General features: G+C 38.4%; 1 protein-coding gene across 6 annotated transcripts in view; it reads right to left on the minus strand.

Moving 5' to 3' along the window:
• The window catches only part of RASAL2 (RAS protein activator like 2), a 373,545-nt gene that overhangs the window by 196,496 nt on the left and 155,614 nt on the right, over positions 1-21,435 (minus strand). For all 6 annotated transcript variants that reach the window (XM_059145575.1, XM_059145574.1, XM_059145573.1 and 3 more), the window contains exon 2: positions 8,153-8,280. In XM_059145575.1, the coding sequence (XP_059001558.1) occupies positions 8,153-8,280 (128 nt within the window). The remainder of the gene's footprint in view (positions 1-8,152; positions 8,281-21,435) is intronic.

The following is a 21,435-nucleotide window of genomic DNA, read 5'->3' on the forward strand; positions in this document are numbered from 1 at the left end:
AAAAATATGGAATTAAGCCTCATGTTCTGGGAAGATTTATAACATAAAAGGGAAAGAGAGAAAAAGGTTCATCTCTAAAATTTATTAAGGAAATGGATATTTAGAATCAACACTTATAATTTGCCTTTTAAAAACTCTATTGGACAAATATTTATTGAGAATTTACTTAAGTGTCAGGAACTGTTCTAAGCACTGAGGAATACAACAATGAACAAAACAGACAAAATTCCTGCCTTAAAGCTTACGTTCTCGTAGGGACAGGACAATAGGACAATAGGACAATAAACCTAATAAGTTATTATAAGGCATTTCAGAAAGTGGTAAATGCTATAGGGGAAAAAAATCAGAGACAAGTAATTAAACCAAAGTTTTAGGTGGAGATATGATGAGGGGTTGCAACTTTAAACAGGTTGGTCAGGGTGGGCCTTATTGAACAGGTGAGCAGGTGTAAGCAGAGTTGAAGGAGGTGAGAAAGTGGATTCATACAAATATTTGAGGGAAAAGGCAAGGTGAAGGCCTTGAGGCAGGAACATGCTGATGAGCAGAGAGAGCCAATTATCATATGATTTCACTTACTTGTGAAGCGTATGGAATAACATGGAGGACACTGGGAAAAGGAGAGGAGAAGGGAATTGGGGGAAATCAGAGGGGGAGATGATCCGTGAGATACTGTGGACTCTGAGAAACAAACTGAGGGTTTTAGAGGGGATGGGGGTGGGGGGTGGGGGAGGAGAGCTTGGTGGTGGGTATTAAGGAGGGCACATATTACATGGAGCACTTGGGTGTGGTACATAAACAGTGAATCTTGGAACACGGAAAAGATAAAATAAGGTTAAAAAAAAAAGAATCCTAACAATGCCAGAATGGTTCAGATAGTGAGTTGGGGAAGTTTCTAGCCTTCAAAACTTGCAAGAATGGAGTTATCATGAAAAGAGATGGGAATGGCTTCTGGCAGGTTTGGGAGGGGAAATTAGGAGTCCAGTGTGAGACATGTTGGAGATGACTACTATTTCTCCAAGTAAGGGTGTGATGGGAGAGGGATATATAGGTCTAGGGAAGAGAGAGGCATAGGCCTGAGATGTAAAACTAGGAATCACAGCACTAGAGGGTATTAAAAGTCCCAAGACTGCATGAGAGTATAAAGAAGTGAGGCCCAAGGACTAAACTCTGCATCACTCCCCTGTTAGGATTTAAAGAGAAGAGAAATCTGCAAAGATGACTCAGAAGGAAGGATGACTCCAGAGAGGCAGGAGGAACACTAAGAGTGGATGAGGTCCTAGAAGGCAAGAGAAGAAAGTGGTTCTAGAAGGAAGGAGCAATCAACTGTATTAAATGACACTGGCAGATTAAGAGGATGAGCATGGAGAACTGACCCCTGAATTTAGTGAGATGGAGGTCGCCAGTGAGCTTAACAAGAACAATTCTGACAGAGTGGTCTCATGTATAAGAGAGAATGGGAGGAGAGGAATTAGAGACAATGGGTTTCAAAATTTTCAAGAATCTTTACTCTTGAGGGAAGCAGAGAAAGAGGTGGAAATTGGAGATAGGAGTAAGATTAATCCAGGCTTATTTCTTCATCTAAGATGGGAAAAATATAGCATGCTGATGGGGAGTGATCAAGTAGAGAGCAAAAAAACTGAAGACATAAAAGAAGCAGGGAAGAATGGCTAGTAATCCACCCTTGACTAGGCGAGAAGTAATGGAATGTGCACATGTGGAGGGGTTGACCGCTGGACTGTAGACAGATCAGCTATAGTTAGAAGAGACAAATCAGGGTCTAGCAAAATGCTTGCTGGCTGATGTGTAGGCATGGTAAGTGGTAGTGATATATGCAGAAGTCCTCGTCTGGGTGCTTGAATTTTCTCAGTGAACTATGCGGCTAAGTAACCAGCTATAAGAGGGTGGTGGAGAAAGCATTAGAATAGAGGAGATGTGAAAAAGAAGTCATTTTATAATTTTTTAAAAGATCTTATTTCTTTATTTGAAAAAGAGTGAGAGACAGAGAGAGTGCACACACAGAAGGAGAGAGAGAAACAGTCTCCCTGCAGAACAGAGAGCCTAATCCCGAAATTATGACTTGAGCAGAAGGCAGAGGCTTAACTGACCGAGCCACCCATGGGCCCTGAGAAAAAAATCATTTTAGAAATCATTTCGGATTGTGCTACTCAAAGTGTGGTCCAAGGTCTTGCGTAAACTGTAAATAGTAAAGTGTTGCTGTCTGCAATAAATAACTTAATAGCATAGAAATTGAGAAAAAGTGTGCCTTACATGATCAATGGGTTTGTTTCACTGTACAGCACACTTTCCATGAACATGTACATTTTTCATAATTTTATTTCTTCTTTTCCTACGTTATGGTTATATTTATTGAGTCATAATTTCATTTTGGTTAAGTCTAATTAAAAATTGTGACTTGGTGTATTTATATCTTTTTAAAATTTCGGTTTACTTAACTATTCATTTTATTGGATTTTGTTCACAGTCAGGTGGAGAAAACACTTTACCACCCATAGATTGAGAAGCACTAGTTCAGGAGAGCTGGACAATAATTAAGCTAGGGAAATGTTTTGTGATTGCCAAGGAGCATGAGCAGCTCACATGAGGTTTGCAGCCATTAGTTTAAAGACCGTCAACATGATGGATCTTCTGCAGACACATTATGCTGCATGGAAGCAGGGCAGGACAGACAAGGGGCAGGATGCAACTGAGCTACTGTGCTGCCAAGTGAGCATGATAATGCATGAGAAGGGCAAGGAAATACTATGGAAGGGAGCAATCAGAATGGTTGACATGGAATTCGGGCTGGGTGAAGAGGGAAGAGGAGATATCAGAGGTCTAAGGAGGCACTAAAGGTTACAGCATTGACAGACCATGGGTCTCAAAAGGACTGAAGGATTGTTGGAATACGGGATGAGCTACAAAGGCAGAAGGTGATGATCAGAGTGTAAAACTCATGCAATTGAAAATATGAAGAAGTTGTAGCAATGAAGTGGGGCAGAGGAAAAGATTCTTGGAGGAGAGAGGTCACCGATCTCAGACCCACTGTGTTGGAAGAAGTGTCTCTGCAGATTTTGGAATCATCACAAAGTAAGGCCAAAGTAGTGTTGAAACTAATGATAATGAGCCAGGAGCTCAAGTCAACAAAAACTGAGAAGGAATGGCTGGGGCCTGGAAGATAACTCTAAGAGGAGATGCAGCATTTGGACTTCTTAGGGAGGGCAGGAAGCAGTCGTGGAAGAGGAAGAACACCTACTACAAGCAGCGTGGAATGAGCGCTGCAGGCGAAAAACAGCCATTGCTTGACAGGACCTCACAGAAGATGGTGTTCTCAAGGAAAACAAAGGTTCTCTTGCAACCAGCAAGTTAAGGGATGCCTACAAAGAACAGCTAGAAGAAACAGCTGGTTTTGCTGATGATGGACTGTGAGTTGGGTATAGTGATAGGATTTTAAGAGGTGGCAAAAGACGAATAGAAGGCAGGGACAGAAAAGAGGATTTACAGAGCCATATACAGAATGTGGGAGAATTCCATGGTCGGAGTGTGGGGGTTCCCCAGCAGTCCAGGGCTACTGAGGATGCCTGGCACAAAAACAAAGTACGCAAGATACGGTTTTAGAAAGATATCCCTCTCATGGGCAGTGATTTTATGAGACAAAGGAGGGCCCAGGCCTGGAATACTCAATTATCAGTAATCTTTCATCTTGGTTCTAAATATGGCACGTTTCTTGACCTTATGCTCTCTCTCCTAATGCTACTTAATTTCTTATAGTACAAAACTGAATAAAAGGTAGGTAAGGGCAGAAAGTTAGCAAATGATCTATTCATATTACTCATTAACAGCTTTGCTGACAAAGCAGGTTGGTAAAAATGAACATTTTCAATTATCTGTTTATTCAAATTGAATAACTAGAAATCGTCTATACTACTATTCACTCTACCAATTTTTACTATGTATTAATATAAACACAGCAACATGTACTAGACTATCCCCAGAAAATGCTGACCTTTATTATATTACATTATTTTAATGAAATAAAACTTAATAATATTAAAATACTAGAAAAGAGTCATGGGTAGGGAGATGGTAACAAAATAAAGGCAGATTTTTCAATGGCTGGAGAAAAAGAATAAGCATCACAGCATCCCAGCTGGGTCCTCAAAAGTAAGAACTGCCTATTAAAATAAAAGAAACAAATTATTTTGTCATTATGATCTTCGCTTTACTATATTAAAGACGGCTGAGTAAGAGAAGGAATGGAAAAGAACAGGGACAGAGAGGAAGGAGAAGAAAAAAGGGAGCTAGGGACCCACAGCTGAGAGCTGAGGAATGTATTTCTTGTTCACCACTCCCCCTGAACTCACTTCTCAGGAAGGATGACTTACTAAACTGAGAGTTTACCTACAGCTTTTTAGGTATTTACCTCTCTTTTTGGCAAGTAATTTTTGTCTTTTTTTGAGCCAGACCTTTACTTCCCCTTTCCTCCCATCAATCCCTCTTCTTTATCAAGATCATCTTCATTCATTTTTTTATGTTATGGAGGTGGGGAGTAAAGCAGGGTTATGGACCAACCAAACCAGAATGATACCACCTCTCTGTTAAATCACCAATAAGCAAGTGAGTTATCTGGGTGTGGAAGGACTTACATACTGTCACAGTTTGAGTAAAGTAGTAAACAGTATATGAGAAATTCAAGGGATTTTTTTCATTTAGAAGGACAGAAAATTTACCTAGAACTTGATGCCTGTGCTAATTACATCATCAGCCTCTCCAGATGTACTCACTGCCTTTCTCTCCCTTGCTGTGTATTTCAGAAAGCAAACCGCACAAAACACATTAAGAGCAATCTTTTTCCCTCTTGCCTCAAGTTAGATTTGGCTAGTAGGTAACAACTGGCAAGAAATCAGAAGGCAGGAAAAGAGCTGGAGTGTTGCTTCTCCTTTGCTTCCTCCCTGCCGGCCATCTTTGTTTGTGTAGAAGCTGTGTTCTTTTGTGCAGCACCACAGCGACTGCCAAACAGCCCTCTCATGCAACCCTTTCTCTGGTTTCCAGAAGCACTGCTCCCTTCCTTGGTCCTCAAAGTCTAGGGTGAAAATCAGCTTTCTGCTGTCACTAGTTCATGGCACTTAACACTCTTTGGTGGGTCCCTTATGCTGCCCATGTCTCTGTCAATAGTGCCCTCATTAAACCTCTTTCAATTAATCCCTGAAAGTGCCATTTATTACACTGACTACTGTCAGCTACACTGACATCGTGTCTGACAATGCTTCCGAGAAACTTTTGGAGCCAGGTCTACCAATCCAATTTCTTTTCATTTCAAATCGCTCAACTCAATATCTATTTCACTGTTCCTCAGTGAAACTCCAACACTATCTTGTTGAACTTCCTCCTCCATGACAACTGGCTATTATGACACGAGCAACCCTTTAGACTTACTTAGACATTTCCGGTTCCGTTCCATACCACCACAACAAAGCGAGTCAAATGGATTTTTTGGTTTCCCAGTGCACATAAAAGTTACATTTACATTATACTGTAGTTTATTAAATGTGTAATAGCAGTACGTCTAAAAAAAACCATGCATATACCTTAATTTTAAAATACTTTATTACCAAATAATGCTAGCCATCATCTGAGCTTTCGGGGAGTCATAAACTTTTTTGCTGTTGGAGAGTCTTGCCTCGATATTGGTGACTAATGAATGATCAGGGTGGTCGTTTGCTGAAGGATGGGGTGCTGTGACAATTTCTTAAAATAAGGCGACAATGAAATTTGCCACAGCATTAGACTCTTCCTTTTTTGAACAATTTCTGTCTCATTCAATGCTGTAATAGCATTTTACCCAAAGAAGTGGAACTTCTTTTAAAACTGGGGTCAGTCCTTTCAAGCCCTGCTATTGCTTTCTCAACTAGGTTTATATAATATTCTAAATACTATGTAGTTATTTCAACAGTCTTCATGGCATCTTCGCCAGAAGATTCCTTCTCAAGAAACCACTTTCTTGGAGCACCTGGGTGGCTCAGTGGGTTAAAGCCTCTGTCTTTGGCTCAGGTCATGATTTCAGGGTCCTGGGATTGAACCCCATATCAGGCTCTCTGCTCAACGGGGAGCCTGTCTCCTTCTCTCTGCCTGCCTATCTGCCTGCTTGTAATCTCTCTCACTCTGTCAAATAAATAAAATTAAAAAGAAAAAGAAAGAAAGACCACTTTCTTTGCTCATCCCCATGAAGGAACTCCTCATCCATTCAAGTTTTACTGTGGGATTGCAACAATCCAGTCCCATCTTCACGCTCCACTTCCAAGTCTAGTTCTCTTCTTATTTCAATGACAGCCACAGTTACTCACTCCTCTGAAGTCTTGAATACCTCACAGTCCTATCCGTGAGAGTTTGCATCAACTTCGTCCCCAAACTCCTGTTAATATGGATATTCTGACCTGTTCCCATCCAGGAGTCACAAGCATGCTTACTGGCATCTAGAATGGTGAATCCTTTCCAGAAGGCTTTCCATTTACTTTGCACAGATCCATCAGAGGAATGAATCACTGTCTGTGGCAGCTATGGTTTTAGGAAATGTATTTCTTATAGAATAAGACATGAAGGTCAAAACTACTCAGTGACCCACGAGCTGTGGAATGGGCATTGCATTAATGAAAACAGGCATGGAAACAACATGAATCTTGCTCTACGTACCCATCGGGGCTCTTGGGGGACCAGGTGCATTGTCAAGGAGCAGTCATATTTTGAAAGGATCTTTTTTCCTAAGCAGGAGATCTCAACAGTGGGATTAAAATATTTGGGGAACTGTGTAGTAAACAGATGTGCTGTCATCTGGGTTTTATTGTTCTGTTTCTAGAGCACAGGCAGAGTAGATTTAGGATGACTCTTCTGGGCCCTGGGGTTTTGGGGAATGAGCACTGGCTGCAGCTTCAAGTCACCAGCTGCAGGAGCCCCTGACAAGAGAGTCAGCTTGTCCTTGGAAGCTTTGAAGCCAGGGTTGACTTGTCCTCTCTAGCTATGTAAGTGCTAGGAGGCATCTTTGTCCAATAGGAGACTGTTCTGTCTATCCTGAAAATCTGCTGTGTCGTGTAGCCACCTTCAGGAATGATCTTAGCTAGATCTGCTGGAGGACTTGCTACCGCTTCTGCATCAGGTCCTGCTGCTTCACCTTGTACTTTCATATACTAGCGGTGACTTCTTTCCTTCCTTAAACCTCAAGAACCAACCTCTGCTGGCTTCCAGTTTTCTTCTGTACCTTCCTTACCTCTCTCTCTCTCAGCCTTCACAGAGAGAACCTTGCTCGGGAATAGGCTCTGGCCGAAGGAAATGTTGTGGCTGGTTCGAGCCTTTCCAGACCACTGAAACTTGCTCTGTCTCAGTAAGAAAGCTGTTTCACTTTCTTAATCACTCTTGTGTTCACTGGAGTAGCACTTTTAATTTCCTTCAAGAACTTCTCTTTTGCAATCATCAGGTGGTTTGGTGCAAGTGGCCTAGCTTTTGGCCTCACTTGGCATTCAATATGCCTTCCTCACTAAGCTTAATCATTTCTAGCTTTTCACTTAAAGTGAGAGATATTAGAGTCCCCCTTCCACTTGAACACTTAGAGGCCATGGTAGGGTTATTAATTGGCCTATTTCAATATTGTTGTGTTTCAGGGATCTCAGAGTAGCCAGAGAAGAGAGTGAGAGATGGGAGCAGCCATTGGTGGAGCCATCAGAACACACACATTTATCACTTAAACCCACCATTTTAGATGGGTATGGTTCACAGTGCCTCAAAATGATTATAACAGTAACATCAAAGATCACTGATCATAGATCACCATAACAAATACAACAATAATGAAAAAGCCTGAAGCAATAATTACCAAAATGGGACACAGAGACATGAAATGAACATACGCTACGGAGATATGGCGCCAACAGACTTGCTCAACACAGGCTTGCCACAAACCCACAAATTGCTAAAATGTGATATCTGCCAAGTCCAATAAAGTGAAGGTCAATAGAAGAAGGTATGCCTGTATTTATAATCTATCATTCACACAGCCTCCATTCTCCATTTCTATAAATGTCACATATCAAAATGCACATAAAAACTAGATTTCAGGAATCTGGTCAGAAAGAGAAGTAGCTTTCCTCAGTAATATCCATCTCACCTCCTTCTCCTTGTTGAGCAACACCAACTGGCTGTCTGTGAGGATGCAATACTTCCGCTCCCATGTTGTCGTCTCTGTGTAGGGTGACTGGCCACAAGACAGACGATGGGTGGGTGGCCCCTTGACATCTGAGTGACAAATATGAAAAACAAAAGTGAGAAACCAGTATCATGCTTACTCAGTAGACTAGTAGTTCAAATGTAAGATTCTTCAAAATTGAATTAAATAACGAGTTTTAAATATGAACCTAAATGCTAAGTTGAAAACTTAACTCCCTCTGAAGAAAATAAACTGTTATAAACAGAGGGGGAAATTGGCGCTTTAGTCTGAAGAAAAAAGGGCTGAAACACTAGAAAGAATTGTTAGCACAAACTTGACACAGTAATCACCACTGCACAAGTACTAAAACAATGGGAGGTTGCTCCACAGCTAAACTAACATCATTCAAATAAAGAGGTGGGGATGACTCAGAGACAAGAACAAAAGACAGAGTCTTTCGTCTTCGGGAAGAAGGCGACGTTACACATACACTTTGAGAGTACTGCTGACCCCAGACAGAGAATGAAGTTATTATCAACCAGTGTCTTCAAAATGGCTTTACCTCTAGTCACGTGTAAAAATTAAAAATATCGAAACTATAGCATCATATTACCACTAGAGGCCAGTAAGATCTTAAAAACCCAGAGAGCAATTTCCTCTAGGAAAGATCTAAACATATTACCATCAGGTCTCTTAGAGGTGGAGATGCACATCAGAGTTAAAGGTCTGGCTGGCTCTTCTCAAACATCTCATTTTCCTACTAAATACCAAGTGGTTACTCTCACTTTGTTACTTTAATTTTTTTTTAAATGAACTGTTCATTCATTTGGGCTGCTGCAAAACTTGCAACACATCTTAATCAAAACTACACATTGGATCCACTAAATAAGCCTTTTATAACAGTTGAATATTAAAAGTTCTTCAGCCATGAAGGACTAATTCCTGTCAGGAATATACTGAAGAGATAATTTTAAAGACGTTATTTATTACTATGTAGTTACTACGCCAGAGGAGCATCTCAAACTGGAGAAATCAGAAAACAACCTACGATGACAGCAGGAGAGTTGTAAATCATAAATAAGCATATTTTATCTATTACATGAGTGTTTTCATTACTATTACTTTCTACAAGACTTTTTTATCACAAGACAATATAGGCCTTGCTGGTCCTGGCTTGGAGGAAATACAAATATTGTCCTAGATATTTTATGCTATAATCCCCGAAATATGCAAAGCTACAGCTGGAATTCTGTCGGAAATAAGCAAGTTGGTAACTAGGGCACTTAGGGGTAGGTCTCTCCTTTTGCATTGCCTCGTGTGACCACTCTTTTCTTCAGCGCTCCTTCCTTTGCTCTCTAAACATCTATCTAACCCTGCTGTTCTGCATATTTAGGGGAACTTATCAACTACCCTACAAATAACTTGGTCCCAGAACCCGTGTTCCTGGTGCTTGGCTGGACGTGCTACCAAATTTTAGTTCACTGCTTTCCTTTCCCCGCCGCCCCCACTGTCCGGGGTCTGTTTTCTCTTCACTGCGTACCGCAGCATAACTATAGCTTCTCCAGCACACAAACTCTCTTCCCTGCCCTCAACTCTCCCCTTGTATTCCAATAGAGCATCTAAAATTATTTTTATGTTTTCCTTAAGACTTCAGAATGTCCTAGAATTATCACAAAAAGCTTGAAAGGAGATGAGATTCTTCATCCTTTTTGACACATAGAAAAGATTCTTGCCTGTGCTTAAAAGCCATGTCAAAGCTGATTTTCTTCACATGATTTGGACAAACAAATGGATTAGATTTTTACCACAATGCAGGCCTATTTTTAGAGTCAAATACCAACTCCACTTCAACGGAGAGGGATGCACCTACTTTATGTGGAAATGTGGTGGTTTTGTGGCCTAGACAAGTTTTGATTCAAATGACTAACCTGCTTACGTAAGTTAGCCATGGGTGACCTAAGCTGCCCACTGTAATTTAATTTGAACAGTAATCTTAGGATCTATACTAAGCAAGAAGACACTAATAGGCTCTGTCAATAAAATTAGAACACAGGATACTACATTTATAGCATAACTCAGATTTGCTGACCAAATAGAAATCTATATCAGCACTGAATTTAAGAAAGCCTAAATTCCCTTCCCTGTGTCATCCTGAGTAATTCTCCTAAAATCTCACTGTTTCATGTTCTCCCTTCCTCCAACCTCGGCTTTGTTGTTGGTTTCTTTGTGGTATTGGGAAACAACACAATGTCTCACACAGCATTTTGGGTCCCCAAACTATTCCTCCCCAGTGCTAAAGGTAGAATGAAGTAGGGAGTAATACCACTGTATTTAAAAAAAAAAAAAAAAAAAAAAAAAAGTTCTGTCTAAATGATGAGACTGGTTAGCCATATTATAAATTTTATAGTTTCACATTTATTATCTACTACCCACTTTTTGATCACTTTGTAAGAATGTACCCCAAGGAAGAAAACAAGAGAGAAATTAGAATAAGTGATTTTGGGGGGTTATTTTAAGCACTTCTAGATTAAGGTTTAAAAGACATTCTAAATAACAAGATAAAGTAAGATTCTAAAATACCCTATAGATTTAATCCATTCATTCTATCATGTCCTTGTTTCCATGTTTACATGAATTAACAGTATACTTGTAAAGCTTAGATATTAAGATTATATTATCACAGGACAGGCTCACCTTATCAATACTATCCATCAGTCAGTCAATCAATCAATCAATATCAATCTCTTTCTCTCTTTCTCCCTCCTTCCTACCCCCTACCTCCTCCCTCTCCCTCTCAGCTCTAGTAACATACTTCGAACTTCTGACTTCCAATTATATTTAGTGTCTAAAGTTCATTAGAGAAAAGGATAACAGAATTAAAATGAGAATCGTAATTGCAAAACTGAAAAAAAATTCACTTTCCATTGTCCCAGCCCTGTAAAGGGCATTGGATGCTGGCTTTATTACAAAAATTGAATAATTTTAGAAACATTAAAAAGCATCAGAGGTGGGTACCTGAGTGGCTCAGTCGATTAAGTGTCTGCCTTCAGCTCAGGACATGATCCCAGGGTTCTGGGATCAAGTCCTGAGTCAGGTTCCCTGCTCAATGAGGAGCCTGCTTCTCCTTCTCTCTCTATCCTAACCCCTGCTCAGAGTCTTTCTCCTATTCTCTCTCAAATAAATAAATAAAATCTTAAAAAAAAAAAAATCATAAGTTACTCATTGGATCCCTTTGAAAAGCACTTCTCTAAGACTGACTATTATCATGGAAACTAGTAATTCTCAAATTCTTTTGGTCTTAGGATCTCTTTAAACTTAAAATTATTGGGGTACCTGGATGGCTCAGTGGGTTAAAGTCTCTCCCTTCGGCTCAGGTCATGATTTCAGGGTCCTGGGATGGAGCCCCGCATCAGGCTCTCTGCTCAGCAGGGAGCCTGCTTCCTCCTCTCTCTCTCTCTCTCTGCCTGCCTCTCTGCCTACTTGTGATCTCTGTCAAATAAATTAATAAAATCTTAAAAAAAAATTTTTTTTAAATAAGCTCTTAAAATTATTAAGGACTTCAAAGAGTTTTTATTTGTATGGGCCATATTTATCAATATTTACCATACCAGAAGTTAAAACTGAGAAATATTTAAAATATTTAGTCATTTCATGGTAATAAAAACAAACCTATTATATATTAATACAAATAACATATTTTAAATTAAATATAAATATTTTCCAAAACAAACAAAAATAAGTGAGAGGAGTGATGCTGTTTTAAGTTTTGCAAATCACTTCTTTGATGTCTGGCTGAAGAGAAGACAGCTGGGCCCTTATATTCGTTTCAGCATTTCATCTATTGCTTCATGTTGTTTTTGGCTGAAGTATGTGAAGAAACTCTGGACTGACACAGGTATGTTGGAAGGGAAGAGTATTTTAATAGCATTTTTAGATAATTGTGGATCATCTTTTTTAATACTATACAAAAGCCTGACAAGAGGATACTTCTTAAAAAGTGAGTAAAATATGGAATCGGACCCCACAGCAATGACCTTTTCATGTTACCTTAAAAATCATTGCTGTACCTTACCTTTGTATGGATTTTTTATTTTTTTACCCATATGCATGAGGTTTTAACACCAGACACTGATCATTTCCAAAACACTGCTTTAGTTTTGCAGATTTTCCAAATTATGGCACTTTTCATTATTTAATATAAAAAAATCACATTCATTAATCTTCAGAAAAGTCTTAACCTTCTCACAGAAGTCTTCACTGGGAAGCTATCAAGCATTTTTTGTTTTGAATTTTATCATTAGCAATAAATACTGTTGGGTTTTTTCCTCTTACAGGAGCGGTTTATGTCTTTCTTTTTCCAGAAAATGTCTGCCAAATAACCACAACTGAAGAACTATAGTTTGTCTTTCTGTTGTTGTTTGAAGTAAAAGTGGTGTTCCATGAAAACAAGCAGCAAGTTCAGCCTGCAGCTCAATTTGCACAAAACGCTTTCTGCTGTGATAACCGTCATACTTCAGTATACAGCTCATGGGCATGTCATCAGACAGAATGTTAAAAAGACGTGAGCTCTAGGGTTGAGAGTTAATAAAATTAAGTACTTTCTCTGAGTTCTCAAGGGTTTTCTGAAAATTAGCTGTTTTCCCCTCCTGTATGTGGCAGAGGAGAATGCAATGACCACTGTCAGTCTGGAGCCATGGCCATGATTCCTACTACTGCCTTGGTGGTTTTACTCATAATTGCTTTTCCATCACCAGTGCAAAAGTCCATACAGTTTCGTTTTTTATTAAAGGCAAGTGTATTGTGAAAATAGTTTTAACCTAACAGATCAGGGGGATCCTTGGGGTCTAGGATTCCACAGACCATACTTTAAAAACCACTGCTTAGGGTGCCTGGGTAGCTCAGTTGGTTAAGCGACTGCCTTCAGCTCAGGTCATGATCCTAGAGTCCTGGGATGGAATCCTGTATCAGGCTCCCTGCTCCATGGGGAGGAGTCTGCTTCTCCCTCGGACCTTCTCCTCCCTCATGCTCTCACTCACTCTCTCTCAAATAAATAAATAAAATCTTATAAATAAATAAATAAATAAATAAATAAGTAAATAAAAAATAAAAACCACAGCTTAGACACAGGAAGCCAATGAGGATGCTAAGGAAATCTGGCAAGAGCTTGCTAAGATGAAGTAAGCAGGAGAAAATCAGAGGCCTTCTCTAATGGATGGGAGGCTAATGTAATGGCCTGCCATGGAATAATTAGGGTCATAGACAGGTGACAGTGAAATAGAAAGAAAGGGATCATGTGAGCCTAATTTTGAAATAGGAACTTGGCAGAGAAGAATGCAACAAAGTTCTTCTAAACAGGAATACAGAAAACCTAAAGGGAAACTTTTGAATTTGAAATGAATTAGAAGGATTCACTGTAATCCTTTATATCCAAATCACCTCAAAACAGCATTCAAAATACCAGATTACTTAGTCTATCTGTCAATTAAAAGGCAAACCCTGGGCCTCCTCAAGTACTAATATAAATTAGTAACTACCTGGCAAAGAAACAACAGCAACAATTTTTTTGTGTATAACCCTTCCTCATAACCCTTCTTCGTAACCAGAGAAGGGCGCATCATGGCCCGTCACATCCTTTGACAAAGATGAGGAACCAAAATGGTATGACAGAGCTGGGAATTCTACTAGGTATAATCCATAACTTGTCTCACTGTAACTTTTCTTTTAGAGGGTAAGCATTTTCTTATCTCTTCCAGACTTAGAAAGCATCTCAAAAGATTTACAGTAGGAAAGAAATAAAGGGATCTGATTAGAAGCAGAAATGGGATAAGGAGAGTGGAAAGAACAAGTCCATGACCCAAATAGAGAATCTCAAAGAAAAAAGAGCTGTGAGAAATTTTACTTCTGTATCATACAGCTCCTTAGAAGTTCATCTAAGTTGATTTTGGAATCACATCATTTACTAGCCACGTGATCTTTTAAAATTCGAGCATTATTCTGGGCACCTGTGTGGCTCAGTCATTGAGCATCTGCCTTCGGCTCAGGTCATGATCCCAGGGGTCCTGAGATCCAGCCCCGCATTGAGCCCCGCATCAGGCTCCCTGCTCAGCCAGAAACCTGCTTCTCCCTCTCCCACTGCCTGTGTTCCCTCTCTTGCTGTGTCTCTCTGTCAAATAAATAAAATCTAAATAAATAGATAAATAATTTCCAACATTACAAATTAAATGCAATTGGTAAAATCCTAAACCTATCTACTGCCATCCAAAGCAAGCTTTACAGAGTATTCTACAGAGAGACTCTTTCAACTAATGCATACCCCAATGTTTCATTTAATCTCAATAGCCTTTCATTGATTCTTAGTGACAAATTAAAAAAGAAAAAAACAAAACAAAGCTTTGGGAAATCTATCTATACAGGCAAGATTTTAATGTATTAAAAGAGAAGCATGTAGTTGTTATAAACTGCATAGCTCTGAACTACTTAGAAAGATCTATATTTTCATGTGTGTGTGTGTGTGTGTGTGTGTTTATTTCCACGCCAGAGCCAACTCAGTGTATTAATGCAAGTTCTTCCCAACATTCAAATTTCAATTATCAGACTTGTTTTCATTCTGAATTTGGTTAAAATTCAAAGTGAAAATATAAACATTACTTTATAAAAGTCTTGCAACTGGAATGACCACCTTCTTACAGAAGTAAAAATACATCTAAGTAACTTTACAACAGACCTATGCTACTCAAACTAGCTAAGAATATGTCAGTTTCCCGAACTACACAAAGCACTGTTTTTCTCTTCACCAAAATGTTAAAAACAGTTTTAACAGAAGTTCAAGTTTAAATATCATTTATATTCATAGGCCAACTAACAAACTGTATTTATAAAGATAGTTCTTTATTTTTCTAATAAAGAATAAAATCCTTGCCCTGCCATACAGCTATCAAAATATGGTCTATTCTTGGCTATCTTCTATGGGCAATTTCTGCTGCAACAGAAATGTTAGAGTTGCCACATGAAGGCAATTCTTCATCATAATGTCCGAAACTGTAACATGCTGCTTAGCATCAGTCCCTGACGTTAGATACATGGCCAAATAATTTTATAAACAAGTCAATGCTGTCTGCTCAATACTTGGTGTGGCTGCCATCAATTACATCAATATATTTCAAGTCACTCTCTTTCATTCTTACAGTATTGAAAGGAGAGACAAAACCAACCAGGACATTAAAATAAAGTTTAATTTTCTTTATTTTATCCTCTCCCTATATTTCTACCCTCCATATCCTGTCAAAATGTCAGAAAATACCTATTTTCAAAATAAGCAAACAAAAGTCTTCTTAAAATAACTACCCAAACATGAAAATTATTGGCTATGAACTCTGCTTTGTCCTGACACACAATGAGCCCTCGGGCTGGCAAATAACATTTCAGTGCCTATAAACTGATGGCCCAAGTAGATTTAAATATGGTCACACTTACCTTGGTGAATAATAAGAATACTAAGTAATAAATGATTCAGTTTGTTTAAGATATAAAAATCATTACTAGGTCAGAAATGTTTGCCTTTATGGAAAATACATTTTAGTCTTTATCATAAATTCACTAGGAGACCATAACTATTTGTTGAAATGAATTTATATTGTGTCTTTTATGCTTAGCCAGGCACATATGTTTCCTTCTTAACTATGGAGGCTTAATTGCCTTGCTACTTGATCACTGGTGGCTCATCACTAAATCCCCTCGGTTGCCCATTACCCTTTTTAAGATAAAGGGAGGGCAGGTAGGAGACATCACATGACACTTCTTTCTGGTGAGTGATTTCCTTTAGGCTAAAATTTGCAAAGGGTCCCTTTGCTCCCTGCCTCTCAGTCTCAGCAGCACCTGGGCCTAAGCCTGGGACTTGACATCAGCTCTACCAATTACCTGATAACAATGTAATATATTCCTTGAGAGTCTGACCTTTATAGTAGACAATCAGATTTTTGATAAAGGTAACACTTCGTTTTTTAGAAGAACTGATTTTAATTGGATGCTATTATCTAACTATTTTAAAGAAGGTGACCAGAATGGGAAACAATTGCTATGACGGTTCCACCTTTCTTCTCCCTTCCACATCACTAGTATGGTTTGCACTGCACCTGGTCCCATGTGCCGTGCAAGAGCAGACAGAGCAGATGACATGGTTTTCTGCTGCTTTTCAGACATGCATTAGAAGGACTAAGTCTCATAATTCCCACACAGGGCCAAATACTGCTTAAGCAGCTCCATGGCTTGGATAACTGAATGGAATGTTGTGAATGAGGCCACATTCAGGTGACAGATGACGGTCAATCACAGCTTGTATTTCAACCCCAACAGGACCACTTACATCTACAGTTACTCTCACCTAAACAGGAAAATACAAATTACTCAAAATAATTCACTTATATACTAATCCTTAGAAGGGAAAAAAAAAGTCTACATGCAAGTTTTTCTTAAACAGCCAAGTATTGTGCAAATTTAAGAAAAGTCTAAGAAAATACTAATCTGTCCCCTAAAACATAACCATGATCTTACAGAAATGGTCAAAACTCAAGATCATTTCTGCGTCTCATATTGCTGCTACTGGTAGAAAAATGGACTATATTAAGAATCAATCTCAAACACCATGTAATACTCATTTCTTCTGTTATATTTAGTACCTCTTCCTATATTAATATACCCCCACGCTTGCCTCTTTTTGAATTGAATCTCATCACTTTCCTTTAGGGGCAGCTGCTCTCGGGAAAGAATTAGAGCTTTAAAAGGAATGTGATTCTTAGTGGAGAAGGAAAAAAAGAGTAAATAGTTTACCACTATTGAGAGATCAGTTTCTGAGGTTTTAGCAATTGGTTATACAGCCAATACTGTAACAGAATCTCTCTATCCAAAGGAGCAAAAGAAGGCTGGTTTTATTTTAAAAATATAACCTATCAAGAGTTTGGCAGCATTAAAAAATTTTAATAGCTCTACCTCTTTCCACAGTATCAACTGAGCTAGAATTCGAGAGCTAAATATGCATCTCTTCTGAATTGTAACCTGTCTGAGTCACAAATCACTGAGCTTACAGTGAAAACTATCAAGGAGATAATATAGGCTTCTCTAAAGAATCCTATCAATCACTCACTGCTAAGTCGACAACCCAATTCAGTCAGCTCAGTCCTGACACAACTTAGCTGACTTACATAAGAAGTGAAAATCCTTTCTTTTTATCAAAAACCACTGACCTCAAATTGGGAGGAGGGAACAAATACCTACAACATGAGACTATAAAGCAGTAAAAGGAAGTATTTACCATTTTCTCTTCAATACCTCCAATACAAATAGAACTGACACCCTTCTTATCCAAACCTAATCCATGCCTGCAAATGTGCTGCATGGCAAATTTTCATGTAACAGGAGATTATATTCTGATTTTAAGTGAAAAAAGAATAATCTAGTTCAAGCTCATCTAAAACTCCCAATTAACTTACTTCCCCAAATATTAAGTATTCTTAATACTTCATATATATAATATTCCAATTGTATATATCTATATCTTTATATATCTATATATAATATTCCAATTGTATGTATCTATATAATATTCCAATTGTATATATCTATATATCTAATGTATATATCTATATATATCCAATTGTATATATCTATATGCACCAAAACTTCTAAATTAAAAATAAACAAGCAAAATCATTAATACTTCATGAACTTTTTAGTGGGTATGTTTATGCACAATATACAGTATCAGATACAAATTACATTTTCCTCTTATATTGCTAACACGTACTGTAAGGTAAATAAGTATTCAGTTAAGATGCATAGTGAATGCAAATGGCACAACAAAATAAAATTAACAAGGCTTTCTAAAACTAACACCACTTCCATAATTTTATCATTTCTCAAAAATAGGTAAGAATCACAAGCGTACACACACAGTACACGGGGACATATGCACAGCAAAGCTTATGTCTTTTGTCTTTCTTTGGTCTCTCATTAGCCTTTATCATCTCCATCATTTCTCCTACTGTAAGAGGTTTACTAATCCTCCTTGGCTCACCTACTTTTCACAGGCTTTTCCATTATCTTAAAAGATATTTCGATTGCATGAAACCTTTAAACAACATGATCACGAAATACAATCCTGTTGGGAAAACAACTGATACAGGATGGTAGCCTACTCCACTTTCTCTTACCCAGATTCACGTGCAACTTAATGTTTTTGGCCAGAACACACATGCGAGTTTCTTTTAATGGCAGTTCAATTTGGACAGTCAGTTTTAGGTTAAAAATCTCCAAGTCATTGTAGCAAATATTTGGATGATGAGAGTTCACCTATCAAGAGATACTTCCACATTACAGACAGTAAGGAGAAAAAAAATGGATAGAGGGAAGCAACTGAGATAAGTGTCAAGTAGAGATAAAAACAAAGCTCTACACAAAAAGAAATGCATGGAAGAGAGAGATCCTTTGGGAAACAAATTAGAGTTGAAAGAGATGTTAAAGACTAGTAAAGCACACTCCTTCAGTTCATAGATCAATAAAACAAGGCTCAGAGAAAGAGAATTACTTCCGCAAAGTGATGCACCTAGCAGTTACCTTATAATTTAGTTCTTCTGATATGTGATCTAGAATTTTTTCCAGCATATCAGTAAAGCTTCTTCCCGCTTTATGTTTTGTTTTTAATTCAGTGAGTATTTATTGTGCACACAGTACTGTACATGAGCCTGGGAAAATAACAGCGAGCAGGACAGACCCCGTCACTGAACTCATAGAGCTTTAATTTAGTAGAGGGGTCAAATACTGTACAATTAGAATATAGTTAATCTAAACAATTATGATAAACACTATAAGAAGCAGCAGAGGATGTTGTGAGAGCATATAATAAAGGCAATGGACAAAAAAAAAAAAAAAGCAATGGACTTAAGTCTGTAGCATTATAGCAAATAGGAAGATGGTCAGTGGAGAGGGGAATGTAAGCACTAGCATTTCAGGGGAATAAAATCACAGGCCCAGAAAACTTTGAGGGACAAAGTGGTTCTGCTCACTCCTCAGACACCTAAAAAGGAGGGCTCTCTGGCTACTGCACAGGGCACAGGGAGTAAGGGCATAAGAGCAGGAGCTAGCAGGCTGGTGAGATAGTCTGGGCCAAGGTCATGCAGAGAGATCTTGGAACCAGGGTAAGGATGTTTGTTGGTCTGGAATCTAGGAAGGAAAGGAAGCCCCTGAAGATTTTTTTTTTTTTTTTAAGGGACCCTGAAGAATTTTAAACAGAAGAGTGACACTACTGATGCATACATTTGTCAAGAGCTAAATGGGGTTTTCATTTACTGAGAGTAGGAATTCTGGAAGAAGACCAAGTTTGAAAAGTAGCTAATGAATTTAGTTTGGGTCCAATTAGGACAAAAACAAACAAACAAACAAACAAAAACAAAACAAAAAAAAAAAAAAACAAGTTAAAGCTATATCTCTATCCAGGTCCAAAACCTTTAATCCTGGCCTACAAAAAAACCTGGAATTGCTTCAAGGAGGCCACAAATGCCTTATTCTAATTTCATTTCAAGAAATATATGGCAGCTCCTAAGGTTAAAATGTAAGACTGAACATACATAATTTCATTTCTTCTCAAAACCCCACTAAAACTAAAGGTAAGTTTATATTTATAGGCAGAGAAAGAGCTAAAACTCCATCTACATGGAAAAAAACAGAAATAGGGAAAAATTAAATAAAATTTTAGAAGCTATAAAGAATATATTCAAGTGTTAACTGACTTACCAGGCCTGAGAAAATTGAAACCTAGTCCATGAGTGAGGAAAGCTAAGATCCAACCCAATTTATATCAGAGTATCTTCAAAAAGTTTATGGATAGGCTAGTACTAGGTATCGTTCAATGGGGAGGAGGGATCATCTAAAATGAGACCTGGGTAAGCTGATTTAAGAATCAGCCAGTGTCCCAAGATCTTCTCTCCAATTAATTCTACAGGGAACTGCCACTCCCAACCACCCAGGTAAGAGAATGAAGGTTTGCTCTCTTGGAAGGATGAAATCAAGGATGAACTAAAGGATGACCATTATGGTTGAGAAGAGCATAAAAAAAGCAAAAAAAAGCTAAGAAGTGCTTCCCACAAAATTCTCTTTACACCACCTCTCCCTTCCTCCAACTGACTCATAAAACTGGCAGATAGCCTTTTGATCTCCAGGTGGCAATTAGAAGAACATTCTGTGGGTATCATATCTGTTCAAGAGAAAGAACCAAAGAGGATTCTCCCAACAAATAGCCCATTTAGATCACCTTACAGAAAAGCCTTCAGTAGCCAAGCCCCAACTCTATACTCAGATCTTCCAGGCAAATTTCTCACTTCCCATTTTATCTGGGGTAAAGATACCAGAGATCAAAGAAAAGTCTCTACCATGAGGAAAAAAAGAGATCAAAACAAAAAGAAAAAGGCAATTTGAAGGAGACACAAATGATACCAGGAGAAGAAATACAACCAACAATCATTATCCTCAAGGGGTATGAGAAAAAATGATGTCCATTAAACAAAAACAGGATGCTTTTTATAAAAAGCAACAATTATAGAATGAAAAAGAGCTTTCTACATATTAAAAACATCATATCAGAAATGAAAACAAACTTAACAGTAGAGTTAGAAGATAAAGTTCAGAAAATATCCGGGGCAGGGGTGGCGGAGACAGAGATGGAAAAGAAAAAGGAAAAGATACTTGAGAAATTAATCCAGGAGATGCAATATAAAAATGTTAGAAAAAAACATATCCACCGAAGTATATCGCTAAGAAAAACCAGTTTACACGCAAAAGCTCAAGAATAAGAATGGATCCGGACTTCCCAAATGCGTCCAAGGAATTTGGAAGACAATGGAATAATGCCTTTAAAATTCTGAAAGAAAATTATTTCCAACCTAAATTATTCATTTAGCTGAACAACCAAGTGCGTGAATAAAATAAAAATGTTTTTGATATTCAAGGCCTCAAATTATGGGGAGTATCCTAGTATGCATGGGTTGCCATAACAAAGTACCTTAGAACTGGGTGGCTTAAGCAACAGATATTTATTTTCCCATAGGTCTGGAGGCTGAGAAATCCAGGATCAAATGCAAGGTAATTTGGTTCCTGGTGAGAGCTCTCTTCTGGACTTGCAGATGGCTGCCTTCTTGCTGTGTCCCCACATGACAGAGAGAAAGAGGTATCTCTTCCTCTTCTTATAAAGGCACCAG

The sequence above is a fragment of the Mustela lutreola genome, chromosome 14 (genome assembly GCF_030435805.1).
Source record: "Mustela lutreola isolate mMusLut2 chromosome 14, mMusLut2.pri, whole genome shotgun sequence".
NCBI classification, from domain to species: domain Eukaryota; kingdom Metazoa; phylum Chordata; class Mammalia; order Carnivora; family Mustelidae; genus Mustela; species Mustela lutreola.